The 18,099-nt window shown below is 30.3% G+C and overlaps 1 protein-coding gene across 1 annotated transcript in view; it reads right to left on the bottom strand.

The window, feature by feature from the left end:
• LOC130893328 (uncharacterized) overlaps positions 1-18,099 on the bottom strand; it is a 91,671-nt gene that overhangs the window by 49,752 nt on the left and 23,820 nt on the right. Inside the window, exon 9 of the mRNA XM_057799338.1 lies at positions 11,116-14,643. Within this exon, the coding sequence (XP_057655321.1) occupies positions 11,116-14,643 (3,528 nt within the window). The remainder of the gene's footprint in view (positions 1-11,115; positions 14,644-18,099) is intronic.

The raw sequence follows: 18,099 nt of genomic DNA on the forward strand, positions 1-18,099 counted from the left end.
AATTTATGGGACTGTTAAAATTTTATTAGATTGTTATAAAAAAAATTAGAGGTGCTGTAATCAAACATTAATTAATTTTAAGCATAACAATCTAATATTATAAATGATCAACACATTTTCTAGTTCTAGTCTCTGAGATATTCCAAATTGTAATTTTAGTTATTACAACATTCTTTTTCTTCTTGGTCTTTATTATTTCTCATGATAATCCCCGCTCCTCTCGGATGTTAAGTAAGACGAAATTCCTGGTTAAGACTTTTTATGTCCATTGACCATTTTAGTTTGATATTTATCAGTTTTTGTTTCGTAGGATAACTTGGTCAAGTCTTAATTTTCCTCTTAGGTCGCTATAAACAAATAATGTTTTCTATTTCTGTTTTATTGAAATATTTTTATTATTTACCGTATATTTCTTACATTATAATACATTTGACCAGTTATTGTCAAACGTATTACTTCGAATTTTCGATTTAGATTAGATTAGATTATCAATAAATGGATATAAGCCGTTCCTTCTAATTTTTGTACCGTTTTTTTTTTAATAGAAAATCAAATTTTCGAAAAAAATCTTTATACACAGTTTCGAAATAATATATAGGGATTTGGAAAACCTAAAAATAGTTTATTGTTCATACGTACTAGGGCTAGAAGGCACTGAAGTGGCCTTAAACGTTGGCACAGGCGCCATCATTTTAAGCTCTTTCATTTTCACGAATTATTTCAAGTTAATATCACCATATTTATTAAAAAAAAACAACACTTTTCTTTATCGGTAATGATGACGTGATTATGATGAAAAGTTCACGTGTTGGGACGCGTGCGACGCCGCTACAACGACGCGGTAAACTGACGCCAGCATCGGGACGCTTTGCAACCACTAGCTCGGCGCATATGAGTCGAAATTAGAATTTGTGTAAGTTAGTACGTTGAACGATATTGAAAATGATTGCCTTTTCGTACGAATTCATATTAAGTAATAAATTACAAATGTTTTTAAGCAGGTTGCTTATATTCATTTTAATAATGTAAGAAGTCAAAGACGTCTAAAAAACGCGCGCGATTAATTTTGAAATTCAACAAGGTTGAGAAAAATAATGCGCGAAACTATTTGATGATTTACTGTGCTAGTCCACTGATAGATCAACATCCCAAATGTACAGATCTAACAATCTTAGACGTCTTTCTTTGGGGTTTAATCACATACATACAAAGTTTGCTCAATGAACTGAAATAAATTTTGAGAAAAAACGACTTAGATAGTTGGCTGATAGAGAAATCTATGATCTAAAATAAAATATTAATGTAGTTTTTGGTACAGTTAAGTTACTTAATCAGTTTACTAGACGAGTTAGAGCTGCAATTGAATCGGTACTTTGAAGAAACGTGTGTGGATTCAATAGCACCAACAAGGGAGAAAGAGGTCCTTGAATAAAGTTCAGTACTTTCGTAGTACAGGATTAGTAAAAGCAATTGAGTTGAGTTAATCAAAATTGACGGGTTAATTTTATTTGACGATGATGTACAGTCTCATAATGCAAAGTGACATATTGCACGATTACTTTTATGTAAAAATAATGTAACAGTCTTTGAACATCTATCCTATTAGCCTGATTTAGCCTCATGAGATTTTTGGTTATTCTTACTTCGAGCTTTGAAGCTGAGGAAGCTTTAATTACAAAATTGTATTGATGTAGGATTGTAGATTTCTTATACCTCAAAATATATAGCTTGAGTAATCTACTAAAATTCATCGTTTTTTCATCAATTACAAAGCTTCATACGGTTTTATCCAGTTAGATTGATCTGAAATTATCTCATTTCGATTGAGTACACATAATTGAAACTCGTAGGTTTAATAGAAAACATTTTTATGAAGAAAATCATTGTACGATTCATTGAGTTGCTGTTATGGTAAATTAGTTTTAATCACTCGGTATGTTTGTTCAATAAACCTTTAAGATCTCTTGGATTCTATCCAAAAGTTAATTATATCCAACCAATTTCACAATTTTTTTATTAATGGCGGTGAAATGTACTCTAAAGCCAGACAACGAAATGTTATGTCATTGTTTTCGGTATACAGTTTCAGAATAACTTGGCCAAAATATTGTATAGATCAGAAAATTTGTAGTGACCAAATATACCTGATAAAAAAATAATTTTTTCAGTTTTTCAGATATAAAATGAGATAAAATGCAGAAGAAGAAATATAACCGTATTTTTAAAACACACTGTATTTTGATCACTACTCTAGCTAAATTTGTTTTAAACAATTTATGGGAAAAAATTGGTTCCGTAATTATCATAATTTGTCTCGTAAATGGGTTCCGAAATGGTGTCCTTTGACGTAGAATACACTGAGAGAAAAATATTGGTACTGGGTAAGTATTTTCGTCGATTTATAAAGTTTCACATTGAAAATTAGATATTTCAAGTTCCTTACGTATACGTTGTATTGAAAACTTTTCTCAGTATGCCTAACCTAAACATTTTTCGTGATAATATAGATATATAGATAATTTTTAAAGGGAAACGAAATTATGTAGAGTAAATTAAATATGGTCTCTTTTTTTGAAAAATATTTATTTTAATCAGTTTGGTGTGGCAAATAAATCTCAAAAAAGATTCTTAAACAATAATTTCATGTTAACATCCCAAAAAATGTGTATATAGTACGTGTAAGTGTATTTTTATTGCTAGTTTCAGTTATATTATACGAGGAATATCAGAACTTATCTCAATCGTTTGTAAGTTTTATTTTGCTGTCTTTTGACTGTATGTGATTTCAACTTTCTAAATTGTAATTATCAATCCCATCTTCTTAGACTCACGAACATTGCTAACTGAACAGAAACTGAAATGAACTCAAAATTAAGTTCAAAATTTCGGTTTTTTCATATTACTTGAGAGTAACTGGTTTTCCTTTTGAAAAGTTATGGTTTTTAATAAGTTTTCTAATTCAACTTTTGCTTGCCTAGTCAGAAAATGAAATAAATTCTAAATTAAGTTCAAAATTTCGGTGTTTTCATATTACTTGAGAGTAACTGGTTTTCCTTTTGAAAAGTTATGGTTTTTAATAAGTTTTGTAATTCAACTTTTGCTTGCCTAGTCAGAAACTGAAATTAACTCAAAGTTAAGTTCAAAATTTCGGTTTTTTCATATTACTTGAGAGTAACTGGTTTTCCTTTTGAAAAGTTATGGTTTTTAATAAGTTTTGTAATTCAACTTTTGCTTGCCTAGTCAGAAACTGAAATTAACTCAAAATTAAGTTCAAAATTTCGGTTTTTTCATACTACTTGAGAGTAACTGGTTTTCCTTTTGAAAAGTTATGGTTTTTAATAAGTTTTGTAATTCAACTTTTGCTTGCCTAGTCAGAAAATGAAATTAACTCAAAATTAAGTTCAAAATTTCGGTTTTTTCATATTACTTGAGAATAACTGGTTTTCCTTTTGAAAAGTTATGGTTTTTAATAAGTTTTGTAATTCAACTTTTGCTTGCCTAGTCAGAAAATGAAATGAATTCTAAATTAAGTTCAAAATTTCGGTGTTTTCATATTACTTGAGAGTAACTGGTTTTCCTTTTGAAAAGTTATGGTTTTTAATAAGTTTTGTAATTCAACTTTTGCTTGCCTAGTCAGAAACTGAAATTAACTCAAAGTTAAGTTCAAAATTTCGGTTTTTTCATATTACTTGAGAGTAACTGGTTTTCCATTTGAAAAGTTATGGTTTTTAATAAGTTTTGTAATTCAACTTTTGCTTGCCTAGTCAGAAACTGAAATTAACTCAAAATTAAGTTCAAAATTTCGGTTTTTTCATACTACTTGAGAGTAACTGGTTTTCCTTTTGAAAAGTTATGGTTTTTAATAAGTTTTGTAATTCAACTTTTGCTTGCCTAGTCAGAAAATGAAATTAACTCAAAATTAAGTTCAAAATTTCGGTTTTTTCATATTACTTGAGAGTAACTGGTTTTTGCTTTTGAAAAGTTATGGTTTTTAATAAGTTTTGTAATTCAACTTTTGCTTGCCTAGTCAGAAAATGAAATGAATTCTAAATTAAGTTCAAAATTTCGGTGTTTTCATATTACTTGAGAGTAACTGGTTTTCCTTTTGAAAAGTTATGGTTTTTAATAAGTTTTGTAATTCAACTTTTGCTTGCCTAGTCAGAAAATGAAATAAATTCTAAATTAAGTTCAAAATTTCGGTGTTTTCATATTACTTGAGAGTAACTGGTTTTCCTTTTGAAAAGTTATGGTTTTTAATAAGTTTTGTAATTCAACTTTTGCTTGCCTAGTCAGAAAATGAAATAAATTCAAAATTAAGTTCAAAATTTCGGTGTTTTTATAGTACTTGAGAGTAACTAGTTTTCCTTTTGAAAAGTTATGGTTTTTAATAAGTTTTGTAATTCAACTTTTGCTTGCCTAGTCAGAAACTGAAATTAACTCAAAGTTAAGTTCAAAATTTCGGTGTTTTCATATTACTTGAGAGTAACTAGTTTTCCTTTTGAAAAGTTATGGTTTTTAATAAGTTTTGTAATTCAACTTTTGCTTGCCTAGTCAGAAAATGAAATGAATTCTAAATTAAGTTCAAAATTTCGGTGTTTTCATATTACTTGAGAGTAACTGGTTTTCCTTTTGAAAAGTTATGGTTTTTAATAAGTTTTGTAATTCAACTTTTGCTTGCCTAGTCAGAAAATGAAATAAATTCTAAATTAAGTTCAAAATTTCGGTGTTTTCATATTACTTGAGAGTAACTGGTTTTCCTTTTGAAAAGTTATGGTTTTTAATAAGTTTTGTAATTCAACTTTTGCTTGCCTAGTCAGAAAATGAAATAAATTCAAAATTAAGTTCAAAATTTCGGTGTTTTTATAGTACTTGAGAGTAACTAGTTTTCCTTTTGAAAAGTTATGGTTTTTAATAAGTTTTGTAATTCAACTTTTGCTTGCCTAGTCAGAAAATGAAATAAATTCTAAATTAAGTTCAAAATTTCGGTGTTTTCATATTACTTGAGAGTAACTGGTTTTCCTTTTGAAAAGTTATGGTTTTTAATAAGTTTTGTAATTCAACTTTTGCTTGCCTAGTCAGAAAATGAAATAAATTCTAAATTAAGTTCAAAATTTCGGTGTTTTCATATTACTTGAGAGTAACTGGTTTTCCTTTTGAAAAGTTATGGTTTTTAATAAGTTTTGTAATTCAACTTTTGCTTGCCTAGTCAGAAAATGAAATAAATTCAAAATTAAGTTCAAAATTTCGGTGTTTTTATAGTACTTGAGAGTAACTAGTTTTCCTTTTGAAAAGTTATGGTTTTTAATAAGTTTTGTAATTCAACTTTTGCTTGCCTAGTCAGAAACTGAAATTAACTCAAAGTTAAGTTCAAAATTTCGGTGTTTTCATATTACTTGAGAGTAACTAGTTTTCCTTTTGAAAAGTTATGGTTTTTAATAAGTTTTGTAATTCAACTTTTGCTTGCCTAGTCAGAAAATGAAATGAATTCTAAATTAAGTTCAAAATTTCGGTGTTTTCATATTACTTGAGAGTAACTGGTTTTCCTTTTGAAAAGTTATGGTTTTTAATAAGTTTTGTAATTCAACTTTTGCTTGCCTAGTCAGAAAATGAAATAAATTCTAAATTAAGTTCAAAATTTCGGTGTTTTCATATTACTTGAGAGTAACTGGTTTTCCTTTTGAAAAGTTATGGTTTTTAATAAGTTTTGTAATTCAACTTTTGCTTGCCTAGTCAGAAAATGAAATAAATTCAAAATTAAGTTCAAAATTTCGGTGTTTTTATAGTACTTGAGAGTAACTAGTTTTCCTTTTGAAAAGTTATGGTTTTTAATAAGTTTTGTAATTCAACTTTTGCTTGCCTAGTCAGAAACTGAAATTAACTCAAAGTTAAGTTCAAAATTTCGGTGTTTTCATATTACTTGAGAGTAACTAGTTTTCCTTTTGAAAAGTTATGGTTTTTAATAAGTTTTGTAATTCAACTTTTGCTTGCCTAGTCAGAAACTGAAATTAACTCAAAGTTAAGTTCAAAATTTCGGTTTTTTCATATTACTTGAGAGTAACTGGTTTTCCTTTTGAAAAGTTATGGTTTTTAATAAGTTTTGTAATTCAACTTTTGCTTGCCTAGTCAGAAACTGAAATTAACTCAAAGTTAAGTTCAAAATTTCGGTTTTTTCATATTACTTGAGAGTAACTGGTTTTCCTTTTGAAAAGTTATGGTTTTTAATAAGTTTTGTAATTCAACTTTTGCTTGCCTAGTCAGAAACTGAAATTAACTCAAAATTAAGTTCAAAATTTCGGTTTTTTCATACTACTTGAGAGTAACTGGTTTTCCTTTTGAAAAGTTATGGTTTTTAATAAGTTTTGTAATTCAACTTTTGCTTGCCTAGTCAGAAACTGAAATTAACTCAAAGTTAAGTTCAAAATTTCGGTGTTTTCATATTACTTGAGAGTAACTGGATTTCCTTTTGAAAAGTTACGGTTTTTAATGAGTTTTGTAATTCAACTTTTGCTTGCCTAGTCAGAAAATGAAATTAACTCAAAATTAAGTTCAAAATTTCGGTTTTTTCATATTACTTGAGAGTAACTGGTTTTCCTTTTGAAAAGTTATGGTTTTTAATAAGTTTTGTAATTCAACTTTTGCTTGCCTAGTCAGAAAATGAAATAAATTCAAAATTAAGTTCAAAATTTCGGTGTTTTTATAGTACTTGAGAGTAACTAGTTTTCCTTTTGAAAAGTTATGGTTTTTAATAAGTTTTGTAATTCAACTTTTGCTTGCCTAGTCAGAAACTGAAATTAACTCAAAGTTAAGTTCAAAATTTCGGTGTTTTCATATTACTTGAGAGTAACTAGTTTTCCTTTTGAAAAGTTATGGTTTTTAATAAGTTTTGTAATTCAACTTTTGCTTGCCTAGTCAGAAACTGAAATTAACTCAAAGTTAAGTTCAAAATTTCGGTTTTTTCATATTACTTGAGAGTAACTGGTTTTCCTTTTGAAAAGTTATGGTTTTTAATAAGTTTTGTAATTCAACTTTTGCTTGCCTAGTCAGAAACTGAAATTAACTCAAAGTTAAGTTCAAAATTTCGGTTTTTTCATATTACTTGAGAGTAACTGGTTTTCCTTTTGAAAAGTTATGGTTTTTAATAAGTTTTGTAATTCAACTTTTGCTTGCCTAGTCAGAAACTGAAATTAACTCAAAATTAAGTTCAAAATTTCGGTTTTTTCATACTACTTGAGAGTAACTGGTTTTCCTTTTGAAAAGTTATGGTTTTTAATAAGTTTTGTAATTCAACTTTTGCTTGCCTAGTCAGAAACTGAAATTAACTCAAAGTTAAGTTCAAAATTTCGGTGTTTTCATATTACTTGAGAGTAACTGGATTTCCTTTTGAAAAGTTACGGTTTTTAATGAGTTTTGTAATTCAACTTTTGCTTGCCTAGTCAGAAAATGAAATTAACTCAAAATTAAGTTCAAAATTTCGGTTTTTTCATATTACTTGAGAGTAACTGGTTTTCCTTTTGAAAAGTTATGGTTTTTAATAAGTTTTGTAATTCAACTTTTGCTTGCCTAGTCAGAAAATGAAATTAACTCAAAGTTAAGTTCAAAATTTCGGTGTTTTTATAGTACTTGAGAGTAACTTGTTTTCCTTTTGCAAAGTTGTGGTTTTTGATATGTCTTGTAATTTATCTTTTACTTTCTTGAAGTTAATTTTTATCTTTGGTCAAAATTTGTTTAGTGTAACTCGGTTATTTGTAAGAAATCCGTTGATTTTACGTATTAGACACTGTATGCTTCAATAGATGAATACAGTAGTGTGTTATATACAATGTTGTCAAATCTCTCAACTATTCTGTTGACTTCTGACTAGAATTTTGGACATGCTGTATATTGCGGTAGATGAAAAAGATTGATAGTTTCACTCAGTTAAACGGTGGAATGTTTTAATTCAAAATATAGACGCATAAAGAATATTGGAGGAACTTTTCTTTGACTTTTATTAGAATCTCGATAATTGTATGATCTGTTTTTTCGACAAAACTCACATTTCACCATAAATATCCATAAATCGAATATTTTGACTCATTTCTAATGATAAACTCAATCTCTCTACCAAATTTCAGCTCCGCGAGAACTTTTTTCTTTGTTTACTACATTATTTGACTGGACTATTATCGTATTAGTAAATCTAAGCGTTTCTATCTTCTCTACTTCACTCTTTAATTCATGTAACTCCTTTTTATTAGGATTAGCCGGCCAGCAACAAGCAAATTTGTAGCTTTGAAATTATAATTCACTTCATAGCCACGTTAGAATCAAACTATAATGTCATCTAGATTTCTATTTCGCATAATTAACATTATGCATATAAGTATAATTATGTTGTTAGTATTCAAAGTAAGAACAGTTGAAATTTATTAAATAATAGCTCAATAAATTATAATAAGTGGGTACTAACAACTTTCAACAGCAGACAAATGTTTGATACTTGATAGTAACATTATTTCCTTTATTAATACATCCGATATAGGTTGATCCATACTTCAAATGTTTGTCATATTTATATAAAAACACACCATTTCATATATTTATTGTTTTTGGGATGTATGTTCTCGGATGACTGAGAGAACTAATCATCTGAAGTAACCTACGTGACGTCGCCACGAAGCTTGTTGGCATTTCAGAAGTTGCTATCAGTTTGAACCTTGGTGAATCGCTAGCAGCCAAATAATATAATGGATATAAAGTAAAATATTAACTTTTTATTGGAACAAAAGAATGTAATGATGATTGTTGACGTTGTAAACAGTGCTAGATCAAGTTTATTTACTTTTTAAAAAGAGGTTTATTAAGGAAAATTCAAATTTATAACTTCCAAATCTTTGTCAACCCGTTTTTAAGATCACACAGTATTTAATGAGGATGCGTGTTAGCACAAAATGTTTAATTTTTTTGTACGTTAGATCCACAAATTGACAAACCTTTTTGCAGTAAAAAGCCTTTGGCCAGTACAAGGGAAGAATCAATTTCATGCAATAAGCTAATTTTAGTACGGCTTCTATTTTTGCTCAGTGCTCTATTAACTCTTCTAGCATATCTACATCCATATCTTCTGCACAAATTAGTTTTTCTACCACCTACGTTATCAAGAAAGTTTAGAAAAAAATAGAGGAAGCTCAGCTATATCAAGAAAAACAATAAATAATTTTATATTGAGTATAAGACTTTATCAAATTTGATTCTACCATGTTTTCTTTATCTTTTCTCATTTTCTTATGATCTCTATAAGAATGATATAATTTGTCAAACGAATTAACAGCTCGGATCTATTCGACAATATTTTCATGCTTTGAAATATTCGGTAGAACCCTAAGAAAATAACCAACAATGACGTCGACGTTTGGTTCAAAATTTACTTCATATGCAGAGTAATGCGTCGCTTTGAGTCGCAAAACGTAACTCCATGGCACCAAATTTTACAGTAGACACAAAAAACTTGATGATAAGAAAAATAGAATGAAGACTCAACCTGTTTATTTGACAAAGGATTGAAATAATGGTCAGGTAGTACGGTTAGCTTTAAACACAATGACGGTCTCCAGTTGCGAGTTTTTCTATTAAGACTTTTAAATTACTCTTCAAGAGTTTTCCTTTAAGATGCCCACAGGAATGATCTATAGAATGGCATCAAAATGTTAATATAAGAAATAAATGGAGTTACGTGGTTTGCGATTAGGCTTTTGTCTACGGTCCTATCCGAACTCACAGTTACGTCCGATGTAGAAAGTATGAAACGGAAGATGCCTGTCCACTTTTCTCGTGTTTTCGGACCAGTAATAACCATTGTGCAGTTGAAATAACATTGTCATGTCTCCTAAAGTTCTCTCATTTTCTTCTAAAGAAAAAATATTCAACTGGGGCATTTGATGTATTGTATGAAAATTTGCGACAGGACGATATAGTTTTCTTCAATTACTTTCTTATGTCCACAAGTCCATTTTTTTGCTGTGTCGCTTAGTAATGAGTCAAGGAATGGTTAAAAGAAGAGGACTAGAAGTCAGAGCAGAAACAAAGAAAAACCAAGGAAGACCTGGATGAAATAAATCGAAAAAGTGATTGAGAATGGAGGGAAGAATGCATGAGGTACTACCAAAAACAAAAGATGGAAATGGTAAAGAAAAACAACTGCATGAGAAAGACTCTGTCGTCTTAGAAGCTTAAGGGTAGATAGACATAAGGGTTAAGTTAAAAATAGGGGTTTTTATAAGGTTATATATGAAGTTTTCTGGTTTAATTGAAGTTTGAAATATTTTCGGAAACTTATAATACTAAAAATGGATTAGAGCCAACGGTACATGGCAGAAAGTCGGTTCATACCACCTCTTTCAGAATGTAATGATTTTCATTTTATATTCTAACAAAAACCAATTATTTTCTCGAAATAATAATTTTGGCACTCTGCCTTATATTTATTTCAAATCTTCATATATACAATTAATATTTATACGGGGTATTTCTAATTTTCCAAAGGAGGTGAGAGACTAAAAAATTAGGATAATGATCAAGATTATTCTAAGCGAAAATTCCAGATGGGACGAGTACCCATATAAGGCTGTGACGCATTTAGTCAATCAGTCACCCTTATCAAGTGAAAAGAGCGAGAATTTTTCGCAGAGTGCATCCAACATTAAATTTCGATATTCTTCGATCAAATATGAGAAAAAAGAAAGTGGAAATTTTGTTATATTAAAGACTCGCCGTTATTTCGTACGATCAATAATAATCTCCTGAGTTTTGTTGCACCTATTTATACACCCTGTATTTATATATTCTTCGTCTATTGAACTTACTTTTGATAATTTTGATAGAAATCGATATTTATTATCGAGATAAACCACTTTACAGTCAAAACATTCGTAATATATGGAAAATAAAAAAAAATATATTTTATTTAGTGGTTTAAATTTAGAGCAGAATTTAAAGTTTACGTCAATGTTAGAAAAACCAGAACAGAACACATGTTCGTTATCGATAAAAAATAAACGCAGATGTCTCTTGATTCACGTATTTATTAGTGCTTCAAACAAAATTCGTTAAAAATCAAACAAACACATAAACACTTACCGTCAGGTCCAACGAACTCTTGTAAATGTTTCGGTAATGCCTTGGCCTCCTTCAGTTTTTCACCGTCCATAATTAGTACCGGCGGTTCGTTTTGCTCTTGTTCTACAATCTCTTTTTCTTTATCTAAACTTTTCACTTTTTCCAATTTTCCTTCTTGTTGTTTTTGTTTAACTTTATTCATAAATTCGTCTTCTATTTGAATCGGGTGTATAATTTCTTTTTTCGGCGTTGTTTTTTTTTCTTCATTAATATCTTTGGAAGAAGTGACTTTGATTATTTTGTGCTGTTTTCTATCCTCCCTTTCGGCGAATTTATCCATATATTCTTCAAACATTTGTTGACGGAAATATTCCGTCGGTATTAAAGGCATCGATGTTGGTCGTTTTTTGGATTCTGCGTAATCGCCTTTACGCGAAAAATTGTAATCTTCGACATGAAACTCTTTAGAGGAAATCATCTCGGAGTTTAATTTCCTTTTTTCTTCCTCCAACGCCTCTAATTGTCCCTGAATTTCTCTCTCTTTTTCTTGTATATACAGCATTTGTTTTTCGTAAATATCGTGAGGAAGCGACGTACGTCTCCTAGGCGCCGCTGGTATATTGAGATAATTTCTTAAGTTATTTTCGGGAATATCCGGAGCTGTGGTCAAATTGCTTTCACTCATACTTTTGTTCCGCGCTAAATTAAGCCATTCAGTTAAATCCTTAGCATTCAGTCGGGATTTACTAGCGTTTCGAGGTAAAGTAGCCAGGTGGCCGTCTTTGGGATCTTTTTCTACGAAATATATATAATCTTTATCGTTATTTGATGCAATTGGTTCTTCTCGAATTATCGAAAGAAGTCTACTGGAATTGTCCGATTGCTTTGTAGTGACAGTTATCTTTTTTTCTTCTTCATGAGAATTTATTCTGTTTACGAATTTTTCGTGGAGTTCTAATAGCTTTCCAGCTTCGTTTGATATTTGTTTAGTCTTATCTAAAACATCTTTTTGTTTAGGCGATACGCAAAGTAGCAAAGAAGGATCGTTTTCAGTTGGTATGCCGACCCAATCTTTGATAATTGGTATATTGATTGCTTTTCGACTCCCTTTATTTTCTTTATTCCTTCCGCTTTCCCAATCAATTTCTTGTTGAATTGGTATTACTCTTTCTTTAGTATCTTCTTTGTTATTAGATCTATCGCCATTAATAATTTCAATTGGAATATTAATCTCTTTACTAGATTTTTTCATATTGACCTCTTGTCTATTCACGGCTTCTTCAGCTGTTCTACTTTCGTTTTCTTCGCCAACTTTTTTTATTGGTATTATCCTTTCTTTGGTATCTCCTTTTTTAATTAATTCATCATCAACAATAATTCCACTTGAAATATTAATTTCCTCACTAAATTTCTTCATATACATTTCTTTTCCACTCATTTTATTTCCACTTTCCTGTTCACTACTTATTTCTTGTTGAATCGGTATTATTCTTTCTTTAGGTTCTATTTTTCCACAAAACTTATCACTATTAATAATATCAATTGGAATAATAATTTCTTTACTACATTTCGTCTCAGTACTTTTTATACATTGTTGTTCTATCGGTATTATCCTTTCAATTTTCTGTGATTTATCTCTATCAACTTCTTTATCGTTTTTTTTAATAATATCTTCGACGTTGATTATATCTTCTGGTAATTTTTTGGGAGGTAAATGGACTGAAAGGTTATAAGAAAAAATATTATTGTTTGTTTGTGTTTTATCATCACACTGTGCTAAGTTAGGAGCTAATTTAGGTAAGACATAACTGGGTAGAGATTTGGTATAGGATTCTATGTATTTAGAGACGTCAGCTAGTTCTTCCAGCACTTCTTTTCCAAACGGTAATGCTAACAGGACTTTCAAGCATATTTCTCTGAGCGTTAGAGCTTGGTAGTATTGCTTTTCTTCATTTTTAGATAATGAAATTACATCTGTAATTGAAGAATTTGATGGATTATATTTAGCTGTACATTGGGAGCTTTCTCTACTTGAACTACCGCTTCTAGAAGAAGAACTTGATCTAGATGGTGGTGGTGGGGTTATACTATTGGTATAGATAGTATTTTCATCGGGAAACGACGAATGCTGTTTCTCTTGTAATAATTCCGAGGATTTCTCTTTCCTTGTTATATCAGTTATATGTATCGGAATAATATTTTTGGTAACTTTTGGAGATACGTTATCTGGTGTTGGTGGTGGAGTAAGTTGTGATGATAAATCGACAGTTATAGAAGATTCATTGTTATCGTTGAAAGTTTTGTTGCTTTTCAAGATAAATTGACAATGTGAAGATGATCGAGTTTCTAATCTTTCGTTTGGTGAATTTATTTCTTTATTTTCTTTTATTTCTACGTTATCGGTGTAATGAATACACTTTAGTTTCTGGTCAGTTTCTTCATTTATTATAGTCTTTTCACTTAAATCTTCAACGCTACTATTATCATCAGATCCGATTACGTAACTATCACTACTGGCACTATCAATTTCCTCTGTAGAATCTGTTTCGGATGAAGTCAAATATACAATTTCAACTTCTTCTGCAGTTGCTTTTTCTTCTGTTTTAAATGAAGTGCTGCAAACCGATTCTGTTGCTGCAGGTATAGTTACCAATTTGGTATCAACTAATACTGCTGGTGCTTGTTCTATTGGAGGTAGATATTTCTTTCTCTCTCTATTTAATCGTGGTGGGACTTTTGGAGGTAGAACAGGTGTATCTTGTTCTGGAGTACCTTTTCTTAGGATGTGAGTTTTATTATTTTGCTCTTTATCACTGTCACGATCGCTAGATTCTTCGCTAATCACATCGAGATATCGCGGATTTTGATAAATTGGTAGAAAATATTCTTGTAGTTCAGCTTTCTTTTTGGCTTTTCGTTGTTTTAAAGAATCCATCGATTTTTTATCTATAACTTGATTTGCTGCTTCTAGAGGACCGTTTATCAAATTTAGACCTTCGAGGAAATCTCTGAGATTTTTTTCTTCTTCAGGAGACATGAGCGTTACTTGTTCGCTACTACAAACTTCCAAAGGTATTGTAGAACTACTTAGAGAACCGTGAATAGGCGGATCAGTATTTAAATCGGATGTTTCTTCCCATTCGACTTCACTTTCAGATGCTTCTGATACTACTGCTTGGGTATCTTTATCTTCATTTTCGCTAACTTCAGATACTTCTTGTATTTTAACCATGTCGTCATCGTCTAAACTTCTACTTTTTATTGGTTTTGGGTTACTATTAATTGTATTTGTTTTATTTTCGGTAAGTTCAACAGGTGATTGAACGATATAATCTTGTTGAACAACATTTTTTACCTGATTACTTTCAGATTCGGTGGTTTCACTAATTGTACAATTTTGCTTATTTTTTTCAAGAGATTCTGTCTGTTTACGATTATTTTTTCGCCTTTGTCTTCGTCTTTTCGACTTTGAATTAACGTGACTATCCATGTTAGTATCTAAATTTTGTTTGTCTATGTTGTCTTGGCTCGGGATACAGCTACATTTGCCTAGATACGTGAATTTCAAGTTCATAAATGGGGTGTTTTGGAAGGTACTCAACGGCAAGGAAATGAAGATAAACATTCTCGAAAGGTGCTTTCAAAATTCGTTTGGTGGTAAATTTTTATATAGAGTACTAACCAAAATATCGTGAGCTTTAATATTTTCTGCAAAATTTTCATCGATAAAATATTTTAAAACTAATATCAAACGATCAATAGCTCAGTTATTTCTGGAGACAAAATAACTATTAATTTCGTTTTAATCGCTCTCTCGCATTGATACTATCGATACGAGGTATGACTAGTAAATAATGATTGCAGCGCCTCTCTCTAATATAAACAAATCAGTATAGCCGTGGCATAAGAGTTTTTGTCTCAGCGCAACAACAATATATTGAAGAATTGTGAAATTTCACTTGAAACTTGAGTCACCGAAACTTATAATTTATTGGGGGGCAGTGTTTATAGCACGCAGATGTTTTACAGCATTTTAAGCGACGTACCAATTATAGAAAAGAAGTTATAAATGATTTAAAATTCATTCATGAGAAATTTTAGAATTTTAACATGTAAAAAGCTTGTTCCAAAGTTTCAAACCAAGTTCACCATCTTGAAAGAGTTGACAGAAGACTTCCAGGATTGTTTTAAACAATGTAAGGTTTCATGGATAGAAAATTAGTATACATTGTAGATAAAATCTATAAATTTGAAATAAAATATTTAATAGTCACAACTCGTATTAAATTGAATTTTATTTAAAAGAGAAATTGTATAAAAATATCGTGTTCTCTTGGTATGAAATTAGCAGCTTGGCAAACGAAATTTTTGAGTATTATGTAATTTTAACTAATCCGCAAAAATGTTCATGTATATATCTGGAGTTATTATAAATAAAATCTACCAAAATACAATCATAATGTACAACCTTGAATGGATAGTATCAAACAATATTTCTATTTATAGTAGTTATTCACAAAACGTTGAAGCACCGTTCGAACTATTTAATAAAAAGGTGTAAGGACACAGCTGGTTAGCGATATATTGTTAAAAGATTTGCGCACACTTATTTTTGCCACTAAATCACTTGTCACAAGCCACTAATAACACTCGGTATACGAGTAAATATGTGTTAAAGACCGGCGATTCAACAACTTGCCCGCAAAGTATTAGACGGAATCAATTGGAACGTGCAAATAAGTTGTCAAAAGTAATTTTTTTAAAACATAGGCGTCGCAATAACGATTTTTACGTATTTAGTTACAATATTCCACGTGAGTTCGAGCTTGAAATTCAAATAGTACTAATATGGTTTCAGTTATACCGAATATGTTTCTCAATCGTTCATTTGATTATCTGAACGCGATATACAATGTGTAGATTAAAAAAACAAATTCAGGGTTTGAGGAAATCAGTATCTTCCTCTAAAAAAGGAAGTAAAATTAAGGATAGTTCACATGCGTTCTCTGTAGGGGAAAGTTGGGTGTTTTGAATTCGCCTCTAACAAGATTTAGTACGGTGAGCCCGATTACAGCGTCTATAATTTTCAACTGATTATAAATTTGTCCTTCTAAATATTTCTTCACAAACCCGTAAGTTAGATATTTGACGATGGAGTTCTTATTTTACCGGGAAACTCGATCCCACTATGTTAGATGATGAGTAACGTTTTTATTGTACCAAATATATTTTTGTTAATTTTTTGACTGTCCACTAAACCGTCGCTGCAGCTGTAATAGAACCTAGATCTTTCAAATATCCTACCAGGAGGTTTTAACATGAAATGACTCTCGAAAGACTTCAAGAAGAAAGATTATCTGGTTTCAAAAAACACAAATCTCAACTATTAAAAAAAAATCTGCTGGTTAGGTTAGGTCTTTTCCATACAAGTCGATTTTACGAGCTTCCCTACGAGTTTGTTGTTGCGAATAAAAAGAAAATTCCTGCTTAATGGAAAAAAATATCAGGTCTTTTAGAAATCGTGAGTCTACTAGTTTTTATAGCTTTTAAATGCGCTTTCTCACGAAAAAATGAGACAGAAACCATCGGAAAACATCGGTTTGCAGCCGAAACAATTTGGAAAGTTTTTAAATCAAAAAAAAAACAACGAGTTACCAAAAAAACTGCTAGAGAACGTATAAAACTGCTTGGGAAGTTATTGGGAACTGTTTATTCGAGTCGGAGCTTTCGCAGATATCAATGAATCCGATGAAGTTTGTATTTCAAAAGTAAAAGATTTTGTATTGGTTCAAGTTAGCACAAAAAGAGAAAATATATTTTGTAAGTCAAGTAACGGAATTTGAAGAGATAAATTTTATGCAATTGGTTCACTTTTTAAGGAAGTACAAGGTTCAAGGTATTAGGGACAAAATTGTGAAGTTAATGTGAAGTAAATCCTTCCTACCATCCGTGGGTACTACAATTTCCGGTAAATGGAATTGGTTAAATTTTTTTCCGCTCCTTTGTATTGTTTTGAATGAATAGTTAAACATGAAAATAGAAAGAATCATATACCATTATTAAGTCCTGTAACAATAAAAAAACTTTCTAAAGAAGGTATATATGACACCATCTCAGATTATTTCTTGCTAAATTAAAAAACAAAATAGTTTGGAAATATATGTTAGCATCTACTGCATGTGATGGTTTTGTATTATTGTTTCAAATAGTCCCTTTCTTTGTTTAAACTAAGTTTATAAAAAGATCAAAAAAAGATCGAATCACTCAACTCTTCCCTATCAAAACGCCGACTGCCTATATAAGCGTGTGTTGATTTTAAACAATGTTAAGTATGCATACTACCAACTATTTAAAAAAATTATAACTGTCAATTTATAAAGAATGCTCTTGATACTTCGATATTAGATTCGTTCCAACCATATATGTAATACTATGTATGGACAGAAGCTGTTCCGACTAAGTAAGACAGAATGATAACGCTTTCTCTATCCTCCGAGGTTTCAGCTCGGTTCTGCGCATCCTCAAGCATGCGCAGTGTACATAAAGAGTGTCGAACGAGAGAGAAAATACCAACTGTCCATATAGGTGCCTTCCTGTATAAGGTTAAGTGTAATCTTATCTTTCGAAAGTTGATAATGAACTGTATAAAACGCTTATCTGATATTTTCTCGACGATAATTTACTCACGTGGACAAACACAATATATTTTTTAGGTTTTTCATTAATTTTCATTCAAAATGTTGATCTTAAACTTGACATTAATTCCAGTATAACTTTGAAGAAATGATTTTTTTTTGAGGTTTTGAAATATTTTATTGTTTACTTCGTTATCTTTTTTGTGTTTAGATAATATGTAAAATAGAATGTAAGATATCAATATTACTCTTCAAAACTTATGAATGTTTACTTATACGTCTGCTGTATATTCTTTATACAGGGTAATTCGTAAATGTACAATCATCATCATTATTGTGACGCCAATGTTTTATTTGATGTGGAAATAAA

Source organism: Diorhabda carinulata, chromosome 4 (genome assembly GCF_026250575.1).
Source record: "Diorhabda carinulata isolate Delta chromosome 4, icDioCari1.1, whole genome shotgun sequence".
Taxonomy (NCBI): Eukaryota; Metazoa; Arthropoda; class Insecta; order Coleoptera; family Chrysomelidae; genus Diorhabda; species Diorhabda carinulata.